The sequence below is a fragment of the Mastacembelus armatus genome, chromosome 3 (genome assembly GCF_900324485.2).
Source record: "Mastacembelus armatus chromosome 3, fMasArm1.2, whole genome shotgun sequence".
In the NCBI taxonomy this organism is placed as follows: Eukaryota; Metazoa; Chordata; class Actinopteri; order Synbranchiformes; family Mastacembelidae; genus Mastacembelus; species Mastacembelus armatus.
Window position 1 is genome coordinate 1,250,001 of NC_046635.1, and position 17,336 is coordinate 1,267,336.

General features: G+C 42.8%; 1 protein-coding gene across 2 annotated transcripts in view; it reads left to right on the forward strand.

The window, feature by feature from the left end:
* prmt3 (protein arginine methyltransferase 3) overlaps positions 1–16,280 on the forward strand; it is a 49,517-nt gene extending 33,237 nt beyond the window's left edge. For both annotated transcript variants that reach the window (XM_026320295.2, XM_026320296.2), the window contains exons 14-16: positions 3,135–3,185; positions 3,798–3,885; positions 16,025–16,280. In XM_026320295.2, the coding sequence (XP_026176080.1) occupies positions 3,135–3,185; positions 3,798–3,885; positions 16,025–16,134 (249 nt within the window). In that variant the 3' untranslated portion in view covers positions 16,135–16,280. The remainder of the gene's footprint in view (positions 1–3,134; positions 3,186–3,797; positions 3,886–16,024) is intronic.
* The last annotated feature ends 1,056 nt before the right edge of the window (positions 16,281–17,336 follow it).

The following is a 17,336-nucleotide window of genomic DNA, read 5'->3' on the forward strand; positions in this document are numbered from 1 at the left end:
GAGGGAATTCACACCAACCCACCTTGAGGTGGTCGTGCTTGAAGCCTCTACGCCTGGATAAACCCCATCAAAAGAGCATTAGCCCTCGCTTCTCCCACTCCTCCTCCACCCCCTCCTTTAGCCTCAGCGCCCATTCCCTCCATTTAAACCCCTCCCCCCTCCAGTCCGCCACCCCACCATCGTATAATAGTATCTGGCCAGGCCATGCGGCTTGCTGACACACAGCTGGGTGAAAGGGGAGCAGTGATGAATTGCTCCCTGTTGGTGTTATCCATGATGATAATTATTAATTTCCCCCCGCTGCTCTTCCTGGAGAATGCAGTTTTGTGGCGCCTCCTCAGTGGGCCGTCATGAAGCCCACTGTCATCACTTATCGCAGACAGAGCTGGGGCCCAAGGCTAAACGCTGATGAAAATGAAAAGCACTCATTTTGATTTGTCCTGTTTTGAGTGTTTGTGTCTCTGGGCTTCTGCCTCTCTTTTTTTTAATTCCTGTTTTAGCTCATTGTTTTGGTTAGACGTTGGTAGAAAACAGCTAATGATGAACACTGAGCATGTAGCAGGCTAAGACCTCTGTGTTTCTCACAGTATTGATGGAGACCAAACAAGTTAAATTACTGGACTTAAACTGACACATCAACAGAAGCACAAATCTGAATCAAAGCTAATGTCGATCCGTCTGTGCTTGGTGTGTAAACGAGAAAACCTTTGCTAACATCTTAGCCATGTTTGACATTTTCCTCCATCCCGGTGGCCAAAAACAAATAATTCTGCTTTATGGATCTTTAACCTTTGACCCTACAGCAATTATTGCATTTCATCAATCTGTATTTGAGAGAAGGCGCCATACAAACTTTTTTAAAACCCACTTCAGTGTAGAGTAACAGTTCAGTCCCCATCTGGAGTTAGTTTGAATCTGGCTGTCCCATTTTATTGGGGGTCATAAAAGCTATCATTAAGTCCTTTCAAAGGCACCAAGACTTTGATGAATTGTCTTCCCTGAGCCCAGATTAAGGGTTAGAAGGCCTCTCCAGTGTGATAGGCCTGTTACAGTCCATATCAGATGTGAGTCTTCCAGGTCTTTATTGCTCAGCTGGACTCTTTCACTTCTTTTGTGTTCTGTGTATAAGGCCGTTACATTATTCATATTATTATTTTTTTGTTTGTTTCAATATGATTTTAATGATGCAGTGAGATGTCGAGCTTCTTCATTGGTTTTGTATTGACAAGTCTCAGTCTGTGGCCTAAATCTGTAATTGCCCATCGCACTGTGGTGTGAAAGTTGCACAACACAAGAGGTGCCAATCAATCACGCTTACGAGGCATTGTCGTCAGCGAGGCGGGATGATCTCTGCCTCTCCGGCTGAGTGAGGTGAATCCGCTCTACCCGATGAGTAATTATAGCTAATTTCCTAATTACCTCAGCACTGAGCACCTCTGTAGCATTCATTAAATGCTATAATTGCAGTTCATCGACACTCTCTCTTATTCACTTTGGGTTCTTTTCTGGAGGTTCAGTTGTGAGCGAGCAGCGCTGTCCCTTCCTGTCTGACTTGATCAAGGTTGATTGAAGCCTCTAAGCAGAAAGTTTGTTGAACACAGCTTCAGATTGAATCATAATTATCAAGCCGTTGTGTGTGTGTGTGTGTGCTCTACATAGATGCATTGTGAAAAATAAAATCTCTTAGTCTGTTTTACTTGCAAAAATTGTTTAAATACATTTGAAGCACTTACAGACGCTGGGACCAGATGCTGACGTGGTTTGCAGGTGACACTAATTTTAAAAAATGGATTAAAATAAACTAAACTCCTCTGTGGACCCAGCTTTTGCATTTTGTTACAGCAACTCTTCCTCTCCCTTTCAGATTTAGCTATGCCTTTCTTCTGTCTGTTTTCTTGTCTTCATCCAGCTCTTTCCTTCTCTCGTGTCCTTCTGCCTTCCCCTCTTCCTCCCTTGCCATTGATTTGGCTCTTCTTTGTCTCAGTGAGCTGGCCTCCAAGTTGTCAGCTGCGTCAGGATTAAAAGCTATTAGTTCTGCATCATTGCCACTACAAGTGCACTCCTGAGATTGATAGAGCGCCTCTCTTCCTCCAGTGGGGGAGAAATGGGAGGAAAATAAACCTGGGGGGTGGATTTTACTCCACATATTTTGACAATAGTCACCTACAGGCACTTTGGCCCTGGACTTTGTTTTAAATGTGTAAATTGGTTTGGTACAGACCTTTACCAGCAGATAACATATTTTTAAGGAATCTGTAAATACGCAGTTTGAAGATGCAGAAATTTGTCATTTCTCGACCTAAAAGGCCTTAATGAAGCTTCAGATTGGCTAATGTATTCTTCTTTGGTTTGCACAAAGGCTTAGCAACATAACAATGGATTCCCTGAGAGCAGGGATTTGTCATTTCTCTAATTTCCTTTCCCCTGGTGGGCATGAGTCAGACAAACAACCATTCATATTCAGTTGGACCAAAACCACATTAGTGTTTTTTTTTTTTTCCTTGCCTTAAGCAACTCCTCCTCTTTGCTGAGTGTTTTCACATGGCTGCAGCCCTCCCACCAAAATAGCCACCTTTGCTAATTTCCATGCACCGAGCTGGATTTTTTTTTTTGTCAGCAAAATTGCCTCAATATTGTTGGCAGGTACCTCATAATTTATTTCTTTGTCCAGTGACAACTCCCAGGTGACGTGAGAGGGACATGGAAATGGGACGTGTTGTTGACTCAGCTCAATAGAGAAACCAAGTTGTTAAAGAAAACAGAGTGTAGTTCATATTGATACCCACTTTATCTATAACAGGGTGGCCAGTACAGATCTCCAGACCGCACATATACACATGCACACCAATAAGACATTAAGCACGGCAAGCAAAATAACTTAAGTTCTTATATGTCCTTTAAGGGAACATCTTAAAGACAAATGGCTGCAAAGGCAGCTGTAAATATTTGAATAGTTCACCCTTTGGTTTTTACTGCCGTGTTCCCAAACACACAGGCTCATTTAGTTTCCTTTGCTCATTAAAACACTCAGACGTCTCTCTCTGCTTTGCATGTCAGAGTTGCAGTGTAGTCAAACAAATCCAGCAGTTTATTGTACTGTCACACACTAACACGACCCTCATATTTCATTGCAGGCAATTGTCGGCTACTTTGACATTTTCTTTGACAAAGGCTGCAGCAACAAGGTAAGCGGCAGCGGCAACAGCCAAGCCATTTAACAGAAACTCAATTACGTTCACGCTTTAGCGTGTTCCTCCTCCCTGAGGTGTTCACTGGCAATCGACGGACGTCCTAGCCGACTGCTGATATAAGCACTTACCCAGCAGACCCGGCCAGTCGGAACAGCCAATGCCAATCTCTGAGAGCAACGCAGACACGCCTTTGATTTCACTCCCCATTGTACATGAGGCTCACACTGTGTGCTGTGGATGGTCCAATTAATTGCCATCTCCACCGGCAGCTGAAACTGGAACAGTGTAACTGGGCGTAATGTGTTTGCTTGATGAATACAGGACAGGTGTGTTTAAATTACAATGGAGTCGATTGACTGTAAGAGACACCATGAAATATACGATTGTTTCTAGCTTCTTCTGGTTAATTGGTAAAGTTTTGTTTGTGTTTTTTGAGGATGTGAAACTTGTTATGCGTTCAGGTTTATGAGCCTATTTCAATGTGTCCAGATTTCTTTAGCCAGATGTTACAAGATGCTGCAAGACAACATGGTGATTCTCTCTTTATAGATAATTGCCAGTAATTCTTTGTGTTGTTTTTGTCTTTGTTGCATGTTGTTGCACCAGGTGATCTTCTCCACAGGCCCTCAGGCCACGAAGACACACTGGAAACAGACTGTTTTCCTACTAGAAAGACCCATTTCTGTCCAAGCAGGTCAGTGACCACACAGACCAACACATGCCTAGGAAACACTTGCAGACACTGCGAATTTGTATGTAAGTGTGTCAACTCTCAAGCCCCATCCTGGTTACATGTACTGTCAAGTTCAGCTTCGTTTAGGTATGTGTCATATGTCTTTTTGTTCCTCTTGCGGACCTCTGTGTTGTGTCAAAGCCAGCTATGGCAGATAATCTGTCTGTGGTGGTGATGTAGTCAGGCTGGTTGACAGCAGTTATCTGTCACCCACACAGACAGCGAGGGATCAAACAAATCACATTCAACCATCAGAGATAGCATGTAAAACTTCATCTGATAACCGGTCACAGGCCTCTGAATAATGACAGTTTACAAGAGGAGCACTTTGTAACTGACTAGCAAAGTATTTATAGTATCACTGTATCAGCAGATTAAAGTATTTATTAACCGGGGCAGCTTTCTGCGAGGCATAGCTCTGAAGATGTTCTTGGAAATAATTTTTGCGTGCCCCATTAACAGAAGCCCTTTTTTTCCCAGCATGACCAAACCTCCAATTAAACATATGTTTTATAACACATGGATAAATTGAACTGATATTAACATAATGTGGTTAAACTGTATTGATATTCTTGTGATCAGGACCTTTTTGTGAGATTAGGTATATTCATGATCATAACAAGACAGTTACTCAAAGCAGCCATCACACACACACACACACACACACACACACACACACACACACACACACACACACACACACACACACACACAGGCAAACTAACTAAATCAAACATTATGAAAAATTTAAGTCTCTAAGGGAATTGGTGTCTCTAACTTGAAGCTGTGTGCAGGTGATTCCCATATTGAGGTGCATAGTGTTGTAAACCACTAAGTCGTAGTTGTTAAGATGAACTTGAATTCAGCTAAGGGTGTAGCTTATCTCAGCAGCTTTGATATCAAGGTCTTATAAAGAAAGAAACGGGTGATGGCATAGGACTTCTTCATTTAACGCACAGTGAAGAGTCCAATAACACAGCAGTAACATAATAAAATGGCTCTGTGGTCGATAGTGTCCAGTGGGTTTAGTATAGAAGCATTAACATAGAGATTATGTCCAACGAGAACACTAAGGTTGACTGTATAATGGTTTTTCTGCTTTAGAAGGAGAAACGAGACAGAATGAGAAATCAATTTGAATCTTTTATTTTTGATAAGATAAGTTTTACTTTGACAATCTGCTGTCTAACTAAAAGACTTTAAGTATTTATAATTCTGGACTTTGGCGGATAAATCCCTTCTCTCTCTAGAACATGTATAGGATTGGGAATATTGCTGATCAATGCCCTTGTGAAATTCACACATTTCCTCCTTTTGGACTTTAGAACAGGTTTTAAATTAAATAGACTGGTTTTCAGGCCAACAAAAGCAGCCTGTAATCTGGAGAAGACCTGGTATATGTTCGAGCAGATGAGACGGTATCATCAGAATTAAAGCAAATAAAATACTGTATTGTGTATGTACAGAGTAAAACAGCAGTGGGGCCAATATTAAGCTTTGAGGAACTTCATCAACCATTGAAGTTTGATTTGATTTGAAACCACTGGACTAACAGAGATTTGCATTGATCCAGGTGTTAGTAGAAACATCAACAGGATGACTCGCTATAGCACCGTATCTATTATGGTACAATATTTCAAATCACGAGTAAAATTCTTGTGTTGATATGTCACAATTTGGACTTTAGGTTCATTTGAGACTATATGCTGTATTTTCTGGAATATCAGTCACTTTTAGCAAAAACAATAGATCGCTTTGGTGTATAAGTCCCATTACTAATTATACTAATTATAGTGTAAATTAGCCTATGAAGAACGTAGACCGGACATAACAACCAGCAGAACCTTTATGAAATTTACCTGCACTTTGCAGTCTGCAGTATAGCTCTTTGTTTTGGGCGGCATTTTCACTTATGTTACACTAGAAGTTATTGTTGTTTATGTTTATGTACACAGTTATTAGCTTCAGTTGAGCCAAGAGTGTCATCTAACGCTAGTCAACACTCAACAAAGTTACTGTAAATATGCACATAAAAGTCGCTTCACTGTATAAGTCTCAGGACAAGCCAGAGGAGTAAAGAAAAAAAAGTGTGACTTATAGTCTGGAAAATACGGTAACTTTTTAAAGAAGATTCTGCAAACTTTCTCACATAGATTGTTCATTCAATTGATTATTAGAAATACAAAGCACCATTGCTCACTTTAATTCACTTGGGCTTTCCATCTATACAGGCTTCCTTTATCTGATGTGACCACTAGCTGGTGTTGGCTAGTAAATGACATTACTCTCTACATGTGCTTCTGTTAGACAGTGTTTTAGTGTTTACCGCTATGTTGCTGGTTAGTCACTTTAGTTATACAAAGGCCTCCTGCGTCAGGCCTTCAGTGTATCTGTACTGCTCCTCATAGTGAGGTGGAGCAGTAAACCGCTGGAGTCGAGATGATCATGATTGGCTCTCACCTGGCAGGCACTTTCACTGTCGGAGCGTATTTGTATAAAGTTGAATATTGCTCAACTTTCCCCTGTAGCGTAGCTAGGGATTTTTTTTTTTAATTCTGTCGAGCTCAGTGGGGTGTGCAGGGCTTCGGGTGTTTCATTGTTCTGAATTTTTTCGTCTACTTAGTGCAATTATCTCATAAAGGACCTTTCTGTGTTATAAGGACAAATCTCTTATGTCACTGGAACCGATCACTGCCAAAATGTGTAATCATTACTTTTAGATGTTCCCTGGCCAGTCATGTTTATGTGAATGATCCTGTGTTTATTACTGCTGTACGCTGTGGCTCTGTGTTTGTGTTATCATAACGGGAAATCACAGACGTGTCTGCTGATGTGAGGATGGATGAGCCTCGGTACAAACTGTCCACGCGCTTACCAGTTATCAGATAGTGTCTACCGTAATAAACGACCTACAGAGGGACGGAGGCACTTGATGTCCAGCAGGCCTTAGCCGCGCTCAGTACGATAAGAATGTCAAAACCTCCTACGCTGCCCAAACACTATCGGTAAACATAGATGTGAACCTGAATGTGAGAGCTGAGGATGGCATTATGCTAAAACATATATGCTTACACCTGTGTGTCTATGTATATGCATACACACACATCCATGAACAACCGGTAACTTGTATGAAAAAAAAATACAGAAAATACGAGTAGAATTTTTGATAATGAAGAACTAAATTAAAGTCATTTAAATTTAATTCTAATTTAAACTTTAACTACAACAGGCTAAAATTTTCCTCTGGTCAATGAATTTCCTGTTGTCATGACCCCACTGGACTTTTCTGTTCTATCAGGGCAAAGTTTAACACGGGGAGTATTGAAATCTAAAGCCCAGATTGCCATGACACTTACTGTGTGCAGTAATGCTCGAATGGTGATAACCCCTTTCCGTTCTGAACATTACATTAGTGCCACCTTTAGGCCAAAATGTCACAGGGTCAAATCCACCAGCTGGCAGAGTTTGCATCTTCTCTCTGTGTCTGTGTGGGTTCCCTCCAAATGCTCCTCCGTCTGCCCACGCTCCAAAGTTAGGCTGGTTGGAAACACTGAATCGCCCCAAGGCGTGAATGGTGAATGCAATAGACTGGCTACTGCACCCAGAAGAGTGATTATCAATAATAGTTGGGGTGATGAGTAACTCAAGACGTTTTGGTTTTAACAGCCCCATAACCCTTCCTGTAGCGCTGTCGTTAGAACTTTTGCATTTTGAATCCCGTTAGTGAAAAGGGATTACTGATAGCAAAATGATTAGTTTGCTTTTTATGCAGTGTAATAAACACGGCTTCCTCTAGGGCGCTACACTTTCATCTTGTTCTTACATCATAAAGATTCTTTCACTCTTTGAGGCAAGTTTTACAAAGTTGTTATTTTAAGAAATACACAAAATTTCTCTCTCTCTCTTTCTGCCTTGTCTGATTTAGTCGTCAGTAGAGCACGTGGTATTTTGGGGTAACTGTGGCATAGTGACACATTTCAGCATGAACTGAGAGAGATGAACATATTCGTGCTGTCTGAGTCGAGCTTAAACTAACTTTGAGTCTATAAAGACACGTACATGTCAACTCTGCATGTTTTCATGTTGCTTTTAAAGTCTTTTTCTAGTCTTGAACCCACTCATGGTCTTGCACCAGCCTACTGGTCTGTCTGGATGTTCTTCCTGTGTATGAACCTGTGCAGGCTTGCTGCTGTTCGAGACAGCTGGACCAAAACTTTAGGTGAGGCGGTTTTTAGCTTTTATTTTCTGAGCTGCCTGAGGATCTTGGCTGAATTTGTTAATTTTAAACTCAAACTTTTGAATATTTTATTTTATTCCCTCTAATTTTTCATCATGAGTGTGATTATTTTAATTTGATATTTATATTTCTTATTTGTCTCAATTGTTTCTAAAGTTTACTATTCACTTTTTTTTTTCTGTCTTACCAGCTTTCCAGTCATTTGTAAGGCACTTTGAATTGCATTCATTAACAAGTCTGGACTCATGCTGTATATGTGAACCAAGCAGTATAAGCAGAGAAAGTTAAAAGGAGAAAGAGTGAGTTAGTGAGCAGCGGGTTATTGATGTGATTGCTCTACCCCAGCTCCCCAACGGTCCCCAGCTACCTCCAGGGGCCGTAAACCAGAAATGGAGTTTTTAACAGCTGCCTGCTATGCTTCTATGGTGTACTTTACAATACAAACACACACACACACACACACACACACACACACACACACACACACACACTCACACACACCCGCACTCACTGATCCCATACACACTCAAATTCAAGAGTTCTTGCATATCACTGTCCTAAACTCCCCTCTGGTTATAACAGAAAACTTCTAAACCTAAAGTCACCTTGAAGATGCCAGAACTGTCTCTCGCTCTCTCTCTCTCTCACACACACACACACACACACACACACACACACACACATATCCAGAGGCCTTTCCACTTGGGTGTTGGCTGAAAAGCACCTTCAGCATGGATTGGCTGTAGTGAGGGCTGGGCATAAACATCCAGTGGTTTGTTTTAATACTGACTTTGTCTGTGGTGATTTATTGTGACAGAGACCAAATCCTTTTTGATGTGTTTGTGCAAGTGCAGCAGTAATTAACTCTGAGCCTGTGCTTCTGTGGGAAGTGCCGACGGAAGAGAGAGAATTTACGCAGCAGGCTGGAACAAAACATCCCTGCAAATCCTCTCGGCTGGCAGTGTAATAAATTAAACAGCGAATCATTTGTCATGCTCTGGTATGTTTGTGTAGCTCACATGGAAGAAGAGGGTTTTTCACAATTTCACCTGAGAAAGGAGGTCACATTTTTGTGCAAGAAAGTCCCATGAGCCTTGAGGTGAAGTAGTGCCCTGCTCACCTGCACAGAGGGGCAGCTCGGCTGAAGCGTGGACTCCCATTCTGGTCAGGATTTTCATTGGATGGTCTGGTGGTCTTTGCTCCCACCCACTTTCCTGACTCACCTCCTGCATCTGAAGTGGTGCTGTACCTCTTCCAAATCTCCCCTCTCCCCCGCCCCTCACCTGCCCAGGAGCAATTTAAACACCTCACTGTCCCCACTTGTTTAATCTTGAAGGTCCTTGAGCTCTTGAGCAGCCAGCGGCCGAGCCAAGCTTGAACTTTTCCAAGGCTGTGTTTCAACGCACTGGTTGGTTTTGTGTTGGCAGACTGATGATTTGGATATACAGCCCATCAGCTCTGCTTCTTAGCACTGCACGGAACAGGGAAAGTCAGAGAAATAAAAACCGTTTCAATCAGGGCAGACTGGTGCAAGAGGGAGAAAATCAAAGAGATTAGGATGAAATGTGGCTGCAAGCATCACTGCAATGACGGGGAAGGGGTCAAATGTTCAGGTCTATTTCTGTGTGTTATCTAAATACTTCGGGTGTTTAAAGGGACAATGAGAATCCCTGAGGGGATTGTACTTTGTGTCTATACCTGTGTTTACACGACCAGTTCAAGGTGAGATTATTTAGTCCTGTATAAAGGTTCAGGATGCAAGGGACATTATTGCATTATGGGGGCAGAGGAAGCAGTAAAATTTCCACGGTTGTGCTGGCTCAACATCTGTAAAACACGGGAGAGAGTCGGCTTGTGGGAGAAGCAGTGTGACATTTTGATGACACGTTTTTTCTGCCACCCAAAGCCAGGATTTTTCTCCTCCACCAATATGCTTCTTAACACGTGAACACACTGCTAGGATGTATAAAAGCAGAGCCGTCATAGTGGAGGGTCAACTTAATGGCAATATATTGGGACTTCTCTTAAAAATGCATATAGTTTAAACTACATGCATATACAGTGGGTACGGAAAGTATTCAGACCCCTTTAAATTTTTCACTCTTTGTGTCATTGCAGCCATTTGCCAAAATCAAAAAAGTTCATTTTATTTCTCATTAATGTACACTCAGCACCCCATCTTGACAGAAAAAAACAGAAATGTAGAAATTTTTGCAAATTTATTAAAAAAGAAAAACTGAAATATCACATGGTCATAAGTATTCAGACCCTGTGCTCAGTATTGAGTAGAAGCACCCTTTTGAGCTAGTACAGCCATGAGTCTTCTTGGGAATGATGCAACAAGTTTTTCACACCTGGATTTGGGGATCCTCTGCCATTCTTCCTTGCAGATCCTCTCCAGTTCTGTCAGGTTGGATGGTGAACGTTGGTGGACAGCCATTTTCAGGTCTCTCCAGAGATGCTCAATTGGGTTTAGGTCAGGGCTCTGGCTGGACCAGTCAAGAACGGTCACAGAGTTGTTCCGAAGCCACTCCTTTGTTATTTTAGCTGTGTGCTTAGGATCATTGTCCTGTTGAAAGGTGAACCTTCGGCCCAGTCTGAGGTCCTGAGCACTCTGGAAGACGTTTTCTTCCAGGATATCTCTGTACTTGGCCCCATTCATCTTTCCTTCAATTGCAACCAGTCGTCCTGTCCCTGCAGCTGAAAAACACCCCCACAACATGATGCTCCCACCACCATGTTTCACTGTAGGGATTGTATTGGGCAGGTGATGAGCAGTGCCTGGTTTTCTCCACACATACCGCTTAGAATTAATGCCAAAAAGTTCAATCTTGGGCTCATCAGACCAGAGAATCTTATTTGTCATAGTCTGGGAGTCCTTCATGTGTTTTTTGGCAAACTCTGTGCGGGCTTTCATGTGTCTTGCACTGAGGAGATGCTTCTGTCAGGCCACTCTGCCATAAAGCCTGACTGGTGGAGGGCTGCAGTGATAGTTGACTTTGTGGAACTTTCTCCCATCTCCCTACTGCATCTCTGGAGCTCAGCCACAGTGATCTTTGGGTTCTTCTTTACCTCTCTCACCAAGGCTCTCCTCCCACGACTGCTCAGTTTGGCTGGACAGCCAGGTCTAGGAAGAGTTCTGGTCGTCCCAAACTTTTTCCATTTGAGGATTATGGAGGCCACTGTGCTCTTAGGAACCTTGAGTGCTGCAGAAATTCTTTTGTAACCTTGGCCAGATCTGTGCCTTGCCACAATTCTGTCTCTGAGCTCCTTGGGCAGTTCCTTCGACCTCATGATTCTCATTTGCTCTGACATGCACTGTGAGCTATAAGGTCTTATATAGACAGGTGTGTGCCTTTCCTAATCAAGTCCAATCAGTTTAATTAAACACAGCTGGACTCCAATGAAGGAGCAGAACCATCTCAAGGAGGATCAGAAGAAATGGACAGCATGTGAGTTAAATATGAGTGTCACTGCAAAGGGTCTGAATACTTATGACCATGTGATATTTCAGTTTTTCTTTTTTAATAAATTTGCAAAAATTTCTACATTTCTGTTTTTTTCTGTCAAGATGGGGTGCTGAGTGTACATTAATGAGAAATAAAATGAACTTTTTTGATTTTGGCAAATGGCTCCAATGACACAAAGAGTGAAAAATTTAAAGGGGTCTGAATACTTTCCGTACCCACTGTATATCCTGAAATCTTCTTGCTCAGCTGAAATGCTGAATTTTCTGTCAGGAAGAGCAGGTAACTTTTGAAAATACATGATCACATGTTAAATTGCATGAGGAAACCCATGAATGAAAAGGTGTTGAGCTCACAGCCAACAGCATCTGTACTGTACAGAGGAAGGACTTGACTTTTCACAAAGGTGTAAGATCCAGACAGAAACCAGTTCTGACCCATCTCTTGTAGAAAACCTGGAGATGTCTGTGAAAGCTTTAAAATGTGAAAAGGATGAGCCTTGGTATTGTACTCGAGCTCAGTGTACTCCAGGACACACTGCATAGTTTGGGCTAAGTGGTTCAAATGTAAATGACAGCAGTTTAAATGAATCACTTATGCGAGCCGTGTATTTCTAGTGTAATTTCATGGATAAAGGCTGTGTTGGGCTGAAAGAGGCTGCTTCTGTGAGCTCAATGACACTGGCATGTTGATGTATGACATAGCGGTAAAAGCCTGGCTCCACTCCCCGACTCATTTCCACACATGGTTAACTCTTTCTCCCAGCATCTCAGTGGACAGTTTACTGAAGGCACCAACGCCTTCCTCCATGGGGAGTTTGTTCCGACTGTATCTCATGACTGAACAGACACACGATCTGCATTTGTTTCACTACTGTACTGTGAAATATTAAGGATTATTTGGACAACTGGCTGCAAACTGATTTTCAGGGCAGACGTCTTTGGTTCCAGTTCTGTTTTGCTTTAACACAAGGTTAACAAAGGTCAGACAATTATTCTTTTGACCTTTATCTGCTTTGCCACCTCTCACGAGCACCAAGCTCTGCTGCCCTTACCACATCGCAGAATTGACGCCCCTTGTCGCATTTCCTGCCACATAAATGAAAGCAAAGATTTTTTTGTTGATTTGTGCGTTGTATCTGGGAATCCCTGTATTTATGGACCTTGCAGTGAACATAAATGGTACACTGCTAGAATAACTATCTGATATTTGTGTGCATGGTTACACATAGAGATACGAGGTAGTTGGCAGTGTCTGGCCTCTCATCAGTCTGTAGTTCTGCGGGAGTGTTTACTGCATAATTTACCTGCTCTGCTCCAGCTGTTCGGGTGTTTTCTGGTGTATTCGCCACCGTGACACACACCCAGCAGTTGGTGTGTGTCAACTTCCTGTTGTAGTGCAGCAGGAGCGTTTTCTGAATCTGTCAAACTGAGCAGGACTCGTTCAGAGTGAAAAGCAGCCATCGCATGCTATCAAACCACATTTGGATGATACTTTTTGAAGATCTGCATGAAGTTTAATCTGGAGGGAGTGAGATGAGTTACGTGTCAGAAACATATAAGTCAGATCCACATATCATCCTTTATGTCATTAGTGGTTATCCACACAGAAAACACAAACCAGGCATGTGCGTTAGTGACCTTTTCCGTTACAGTTGAGCTGCTTGCATCCATGGTGTCAGCTGCTGACCCAGTTCGTTAAGTTGATGATAGAGTGGGGGGGTAGAACAGCATCTTTTGGTGTTTTATTTCTGGTTCTATCTTTTTCCAGTCTTGCTGTGTTTTTTATCTGCTGGCTACAGTAACAGCTACTTGTCAGGCCTCAGTGTAAAGACCTTATTTTCAAAAAAACAGCTATTACTTTCTTCTGTCAGAGGAGAGATCCTGCCTCAGGTGGAGCAGTTTAAGTATCTCAGGGTCTTGTTCACGAGTGAGGGAAGAATGGAACGGGAGATTGACAGATGGATCGGTGCAGCGGCAGCAGCAATGCGGTCGATGTACTGGTCTTTTGTGCTGGAGAAGGAGCTGAGTCGAAAGGCGAAGCTCTCGATTTACTGGTCAATCTACGTTCCTACTCTCACCTGTGGTCATGAGCTCTGGGTCAGGACTGGAAGGACAAGATCTCGGATACAAGCGGCTGAAATGAGCTTCCTTCGCAGGATGCCCAGGTGCTCCCTTAGAGACAGGGTGAGGAGCTTGGAGTAGAGCTGCTGCTCCTCCACATTGAGAGGAACCAGCTGAGGTGGCTCAGGCATCTGTACCGGATGCCCCCTGGACGCCTCCCTGGGGAGGAGTTTCAGGCATGTCCCACCGGGAGGAGACCCCAGGGAAGACCCAGGACGCACTTGAGGGGCTATGTCTCTCGGCTTGCCTGGGAACACCTCGGTGTCCCCCCCGAAGAGCTGGATGAAGTGACCAGGGAAAAGGAAGTCTGGGCATCTCCACTTAGACCCCTGCCCCTGTGACCTGGCCCCAAATAAAGCAGCAGAGAGTGGATGGATGGACACTTTCTTTTATTGATCTTGAGGACTAGTATTTGAAAGAGAGCTCACATTAGCCCCTTTTTAACACCTTCCATTATGTTTCCAGTTATTCACGATGCATTAAGTGGTTTGACTCCTAGTTATGTTGTGGAGTCGCTAATTCCTTGAACAGGATCCGAGCCTGAGCAGGTACCTCTTAACTGTTCCAGTGTATAGCAACTATGGCTGCTAATCTACAGACTCCATTTAAATCAGAATATTTAACAGGAAAGGAAATCTGACTGGCTGCAGCCCCTAATTTGGACTAACCAGTATAGAGATTGAATGAAATGAATGAATGCTGATGTGTGTTCCTTTGGCTGTTTGTTGTGCATGTTTTTCATGTTTCAAAGCTGTTGGGGGGAGTCTAGCACAAACCTGCTTTATTGACATTCAGCACCCAGATCTGAGATGTGCTGCTGTTCCTTTAAAAAATTAGCCGTTCATTAGTTTGTTAGTAACGCCACAGTGTTGTTGTTGGAACAGCACCCACGGTGTAAACGCTGCGGCCCTCTGCCCCCTCTGCAGTGGAGTGACAGACCCAGAGCGTGGCGCCAGCGTGACAGCGCGTTGGCATGGTAACGAGTGAGACGTGACAGCAGCAATGGCGGACGCTTTGCTGACGAAATTGCCACAGTCAGCGATTTCTCTCCCCGTCCTCCTGTAACCTCACCCGGAGAGGAGGTGGCGTGGGCGGGCGGGTGGGGAGAGGAGGCTTGTTTGCCGTTTGGGTAAACATTCATTTACCTCCAGCAGTCAAACATGAAGTTAATCAGCGTGATTATGCATCATAATCATCAGTGTCTTCTCCCAGGCTTGCGATCGCTCGTGCGTCGTACTGTAAACGTGCTTCCTTCTCGCCACCATCTGGAGGTTTCAGCAGGTCCGCATTCATTCACATACACACTCACACTGCCTTGCTTATTAACATACATTAAAACCACATTGCCTTTACTCACATCATCATTTCTATAAGTGTGACTCCACTCGTGGTGCAGATGGCTGAGCTCAGCACTACTGTACTGCTGCAGGGCATCAGGAAGGTTTTCTCTTTATGAGCCGTTAGTCATTTCTCTGTTGTCACGGACACGATAATAATCAGCGTCTGACTCAATGAGGTTTTCTGCCTTTTGAGGTTTTTTGAAACGTGATATAAAAATCGTAGAAGATATTCTCATCAAATCCTGTGGATGGTCGTCAGGGAACAATCAAATTAGTTACTACATTTATTTAGTGCAGCTGTCTCTAAGGTGGAGAGAAACAAAATCCAACCACAAACTTAATTATGTCAAATACAGTTTTTTCTAATCGAGTTAAGTTACATCAACACAACTGATTTAAATCGTTGCCTCACTTTTTTCAGTGTACAACGAGTAAATTCATTTGTAATTGGTCTCCAAAGAAACAGGAATCAAAACATACGTTTAACTGTAACATTGGTGAATCACATGGTTTTTATTTGGGCGACGTGCTCGGCACTGTGGCGCACTATGAGTAAAGCCAGCACACACTCCTGCTGCCTTCACTTCTATACTAAATGTGTATTAATCCGCAGCTCAAAGTAGTCCCCAACAAACCTTTTGCTTCAGATATGTTTGCAAAAACCACAGCTTTAGAAATTTAGTGTTTGTTTGTTTTTTTTAATCATTTCAGTAGGACATCATGGGCTTAGAGAGGAGAGGGCCACACATAGGCCAGAGAAGTACTGACACATTAACCAAAACATTGTTGGTTTTAGTCTTTTCATGACAATAAACAGCTTTGTTGGAAATGTTGGTGTAGTGGGACCTGTCAAGACAGATCACAACACTTATCTCTGTCGTAATCATTCGTATTTGCAGACATTAATTTGTATTTATCTGCTGTGTTTGTTAGGGGAGGAGCTCCAAGGGAAGATCACCGTGCGTAAGAACAAGAAGGATCCTCGCTCGCTGTTGGTCACATTTGACCTTCGAGACAGGAAGCAGACTTACAGTCTGCAGTAACGTCTGTCGTAGCAGTGGTACAGCATTCGGCTTCTCTTTACTGACTGTTCATGTATTCTCAACACGTAGGACACAGGAGTTACACACTTGATTTCAGTATCCCAATGTTAAGATTCTTTCTGTAATAAAAGATATGTGACATTTTTCTCCCTGTGAGCGTGATTTATTAAGCACATCACTAAACCTTTCTGTTTTTAGACATCTAGGCTTCGTATAATCCTTGTTTCAAGGGCGTTCCAGTTTCTATGTGACGCAACAACAGTCCACAGTGAAATCCTGTCATCCGTGCTGTTGAAGTATTTCACTTTTAAACCCAGTTCAGCCTCGGTTCAGTCTAAGAGTTTTTAGACTTAACAAAAACTACTAACTGTCATCGCTTTGTTGAACAGGTTTTGTGCTTTTGCCAAGTGCTGCTCTCACTTTCCCTCCCCACTCTGTTCCTTGTCCCACTTTGAGCCGTGTGAGATCTCACCAGAGGGATCATCCATCTTCACGTGAGTTTACTGGGAGAATGCAAAATGAATTTAAGGTGTAAAAAGCTGACTGAAGCCTCTTTACATACTTCATTGAGCAGCTCTGCTTACAATTAAAGATTTTTTTTTTTTCCCCCTCAGCCTGAGATGATGAATTCTGGACTCTAGGAAAGTAGAGTCGTTTGTAAGGAGGAGGAGCAGACTGTGCTGCCGACCGCCTGTCTTACTGAGGGTTCGGCAGTACCTCTTCTGATATATTCCACTGTTTTTGATTCAGTACAGCCTGGGCTGCATACTGAATAGTAGAAGGTAGTGCATGTGCTCACAAGAGCAGGGGTTTCTGTGCAGGACAAACAAATGCATGTTTTTGGAAGTAACATTTAAAGAAATCTGTCCACTGAATTTTAGTTGTGACTTTAATATTTCAGCTTCATTTTCTACCAGAGGTGATTCTAAACACATCCTTTTAAAAGGCCCGTGTGCTGCAAAACTGGTTGGTAAAACCAGCAGTGATGTCTCACAATGAAACTCTACATTTGTTCTGTAGTGTTTAAAAATGTGAACAGTGTGTTGTCTTAGTTTCAATGCAGGTGTGTCAGCTGTAGATTTTTGAGGCCCATCATGCAAAAGGCTGATGTGACTTATTGCATGTTCTTCAGGAGAACCCATCATTTCTTTACAATTGTTGTAGCGTTTTGTTTAACTATAGTTTTCTCAAACATTTTCACA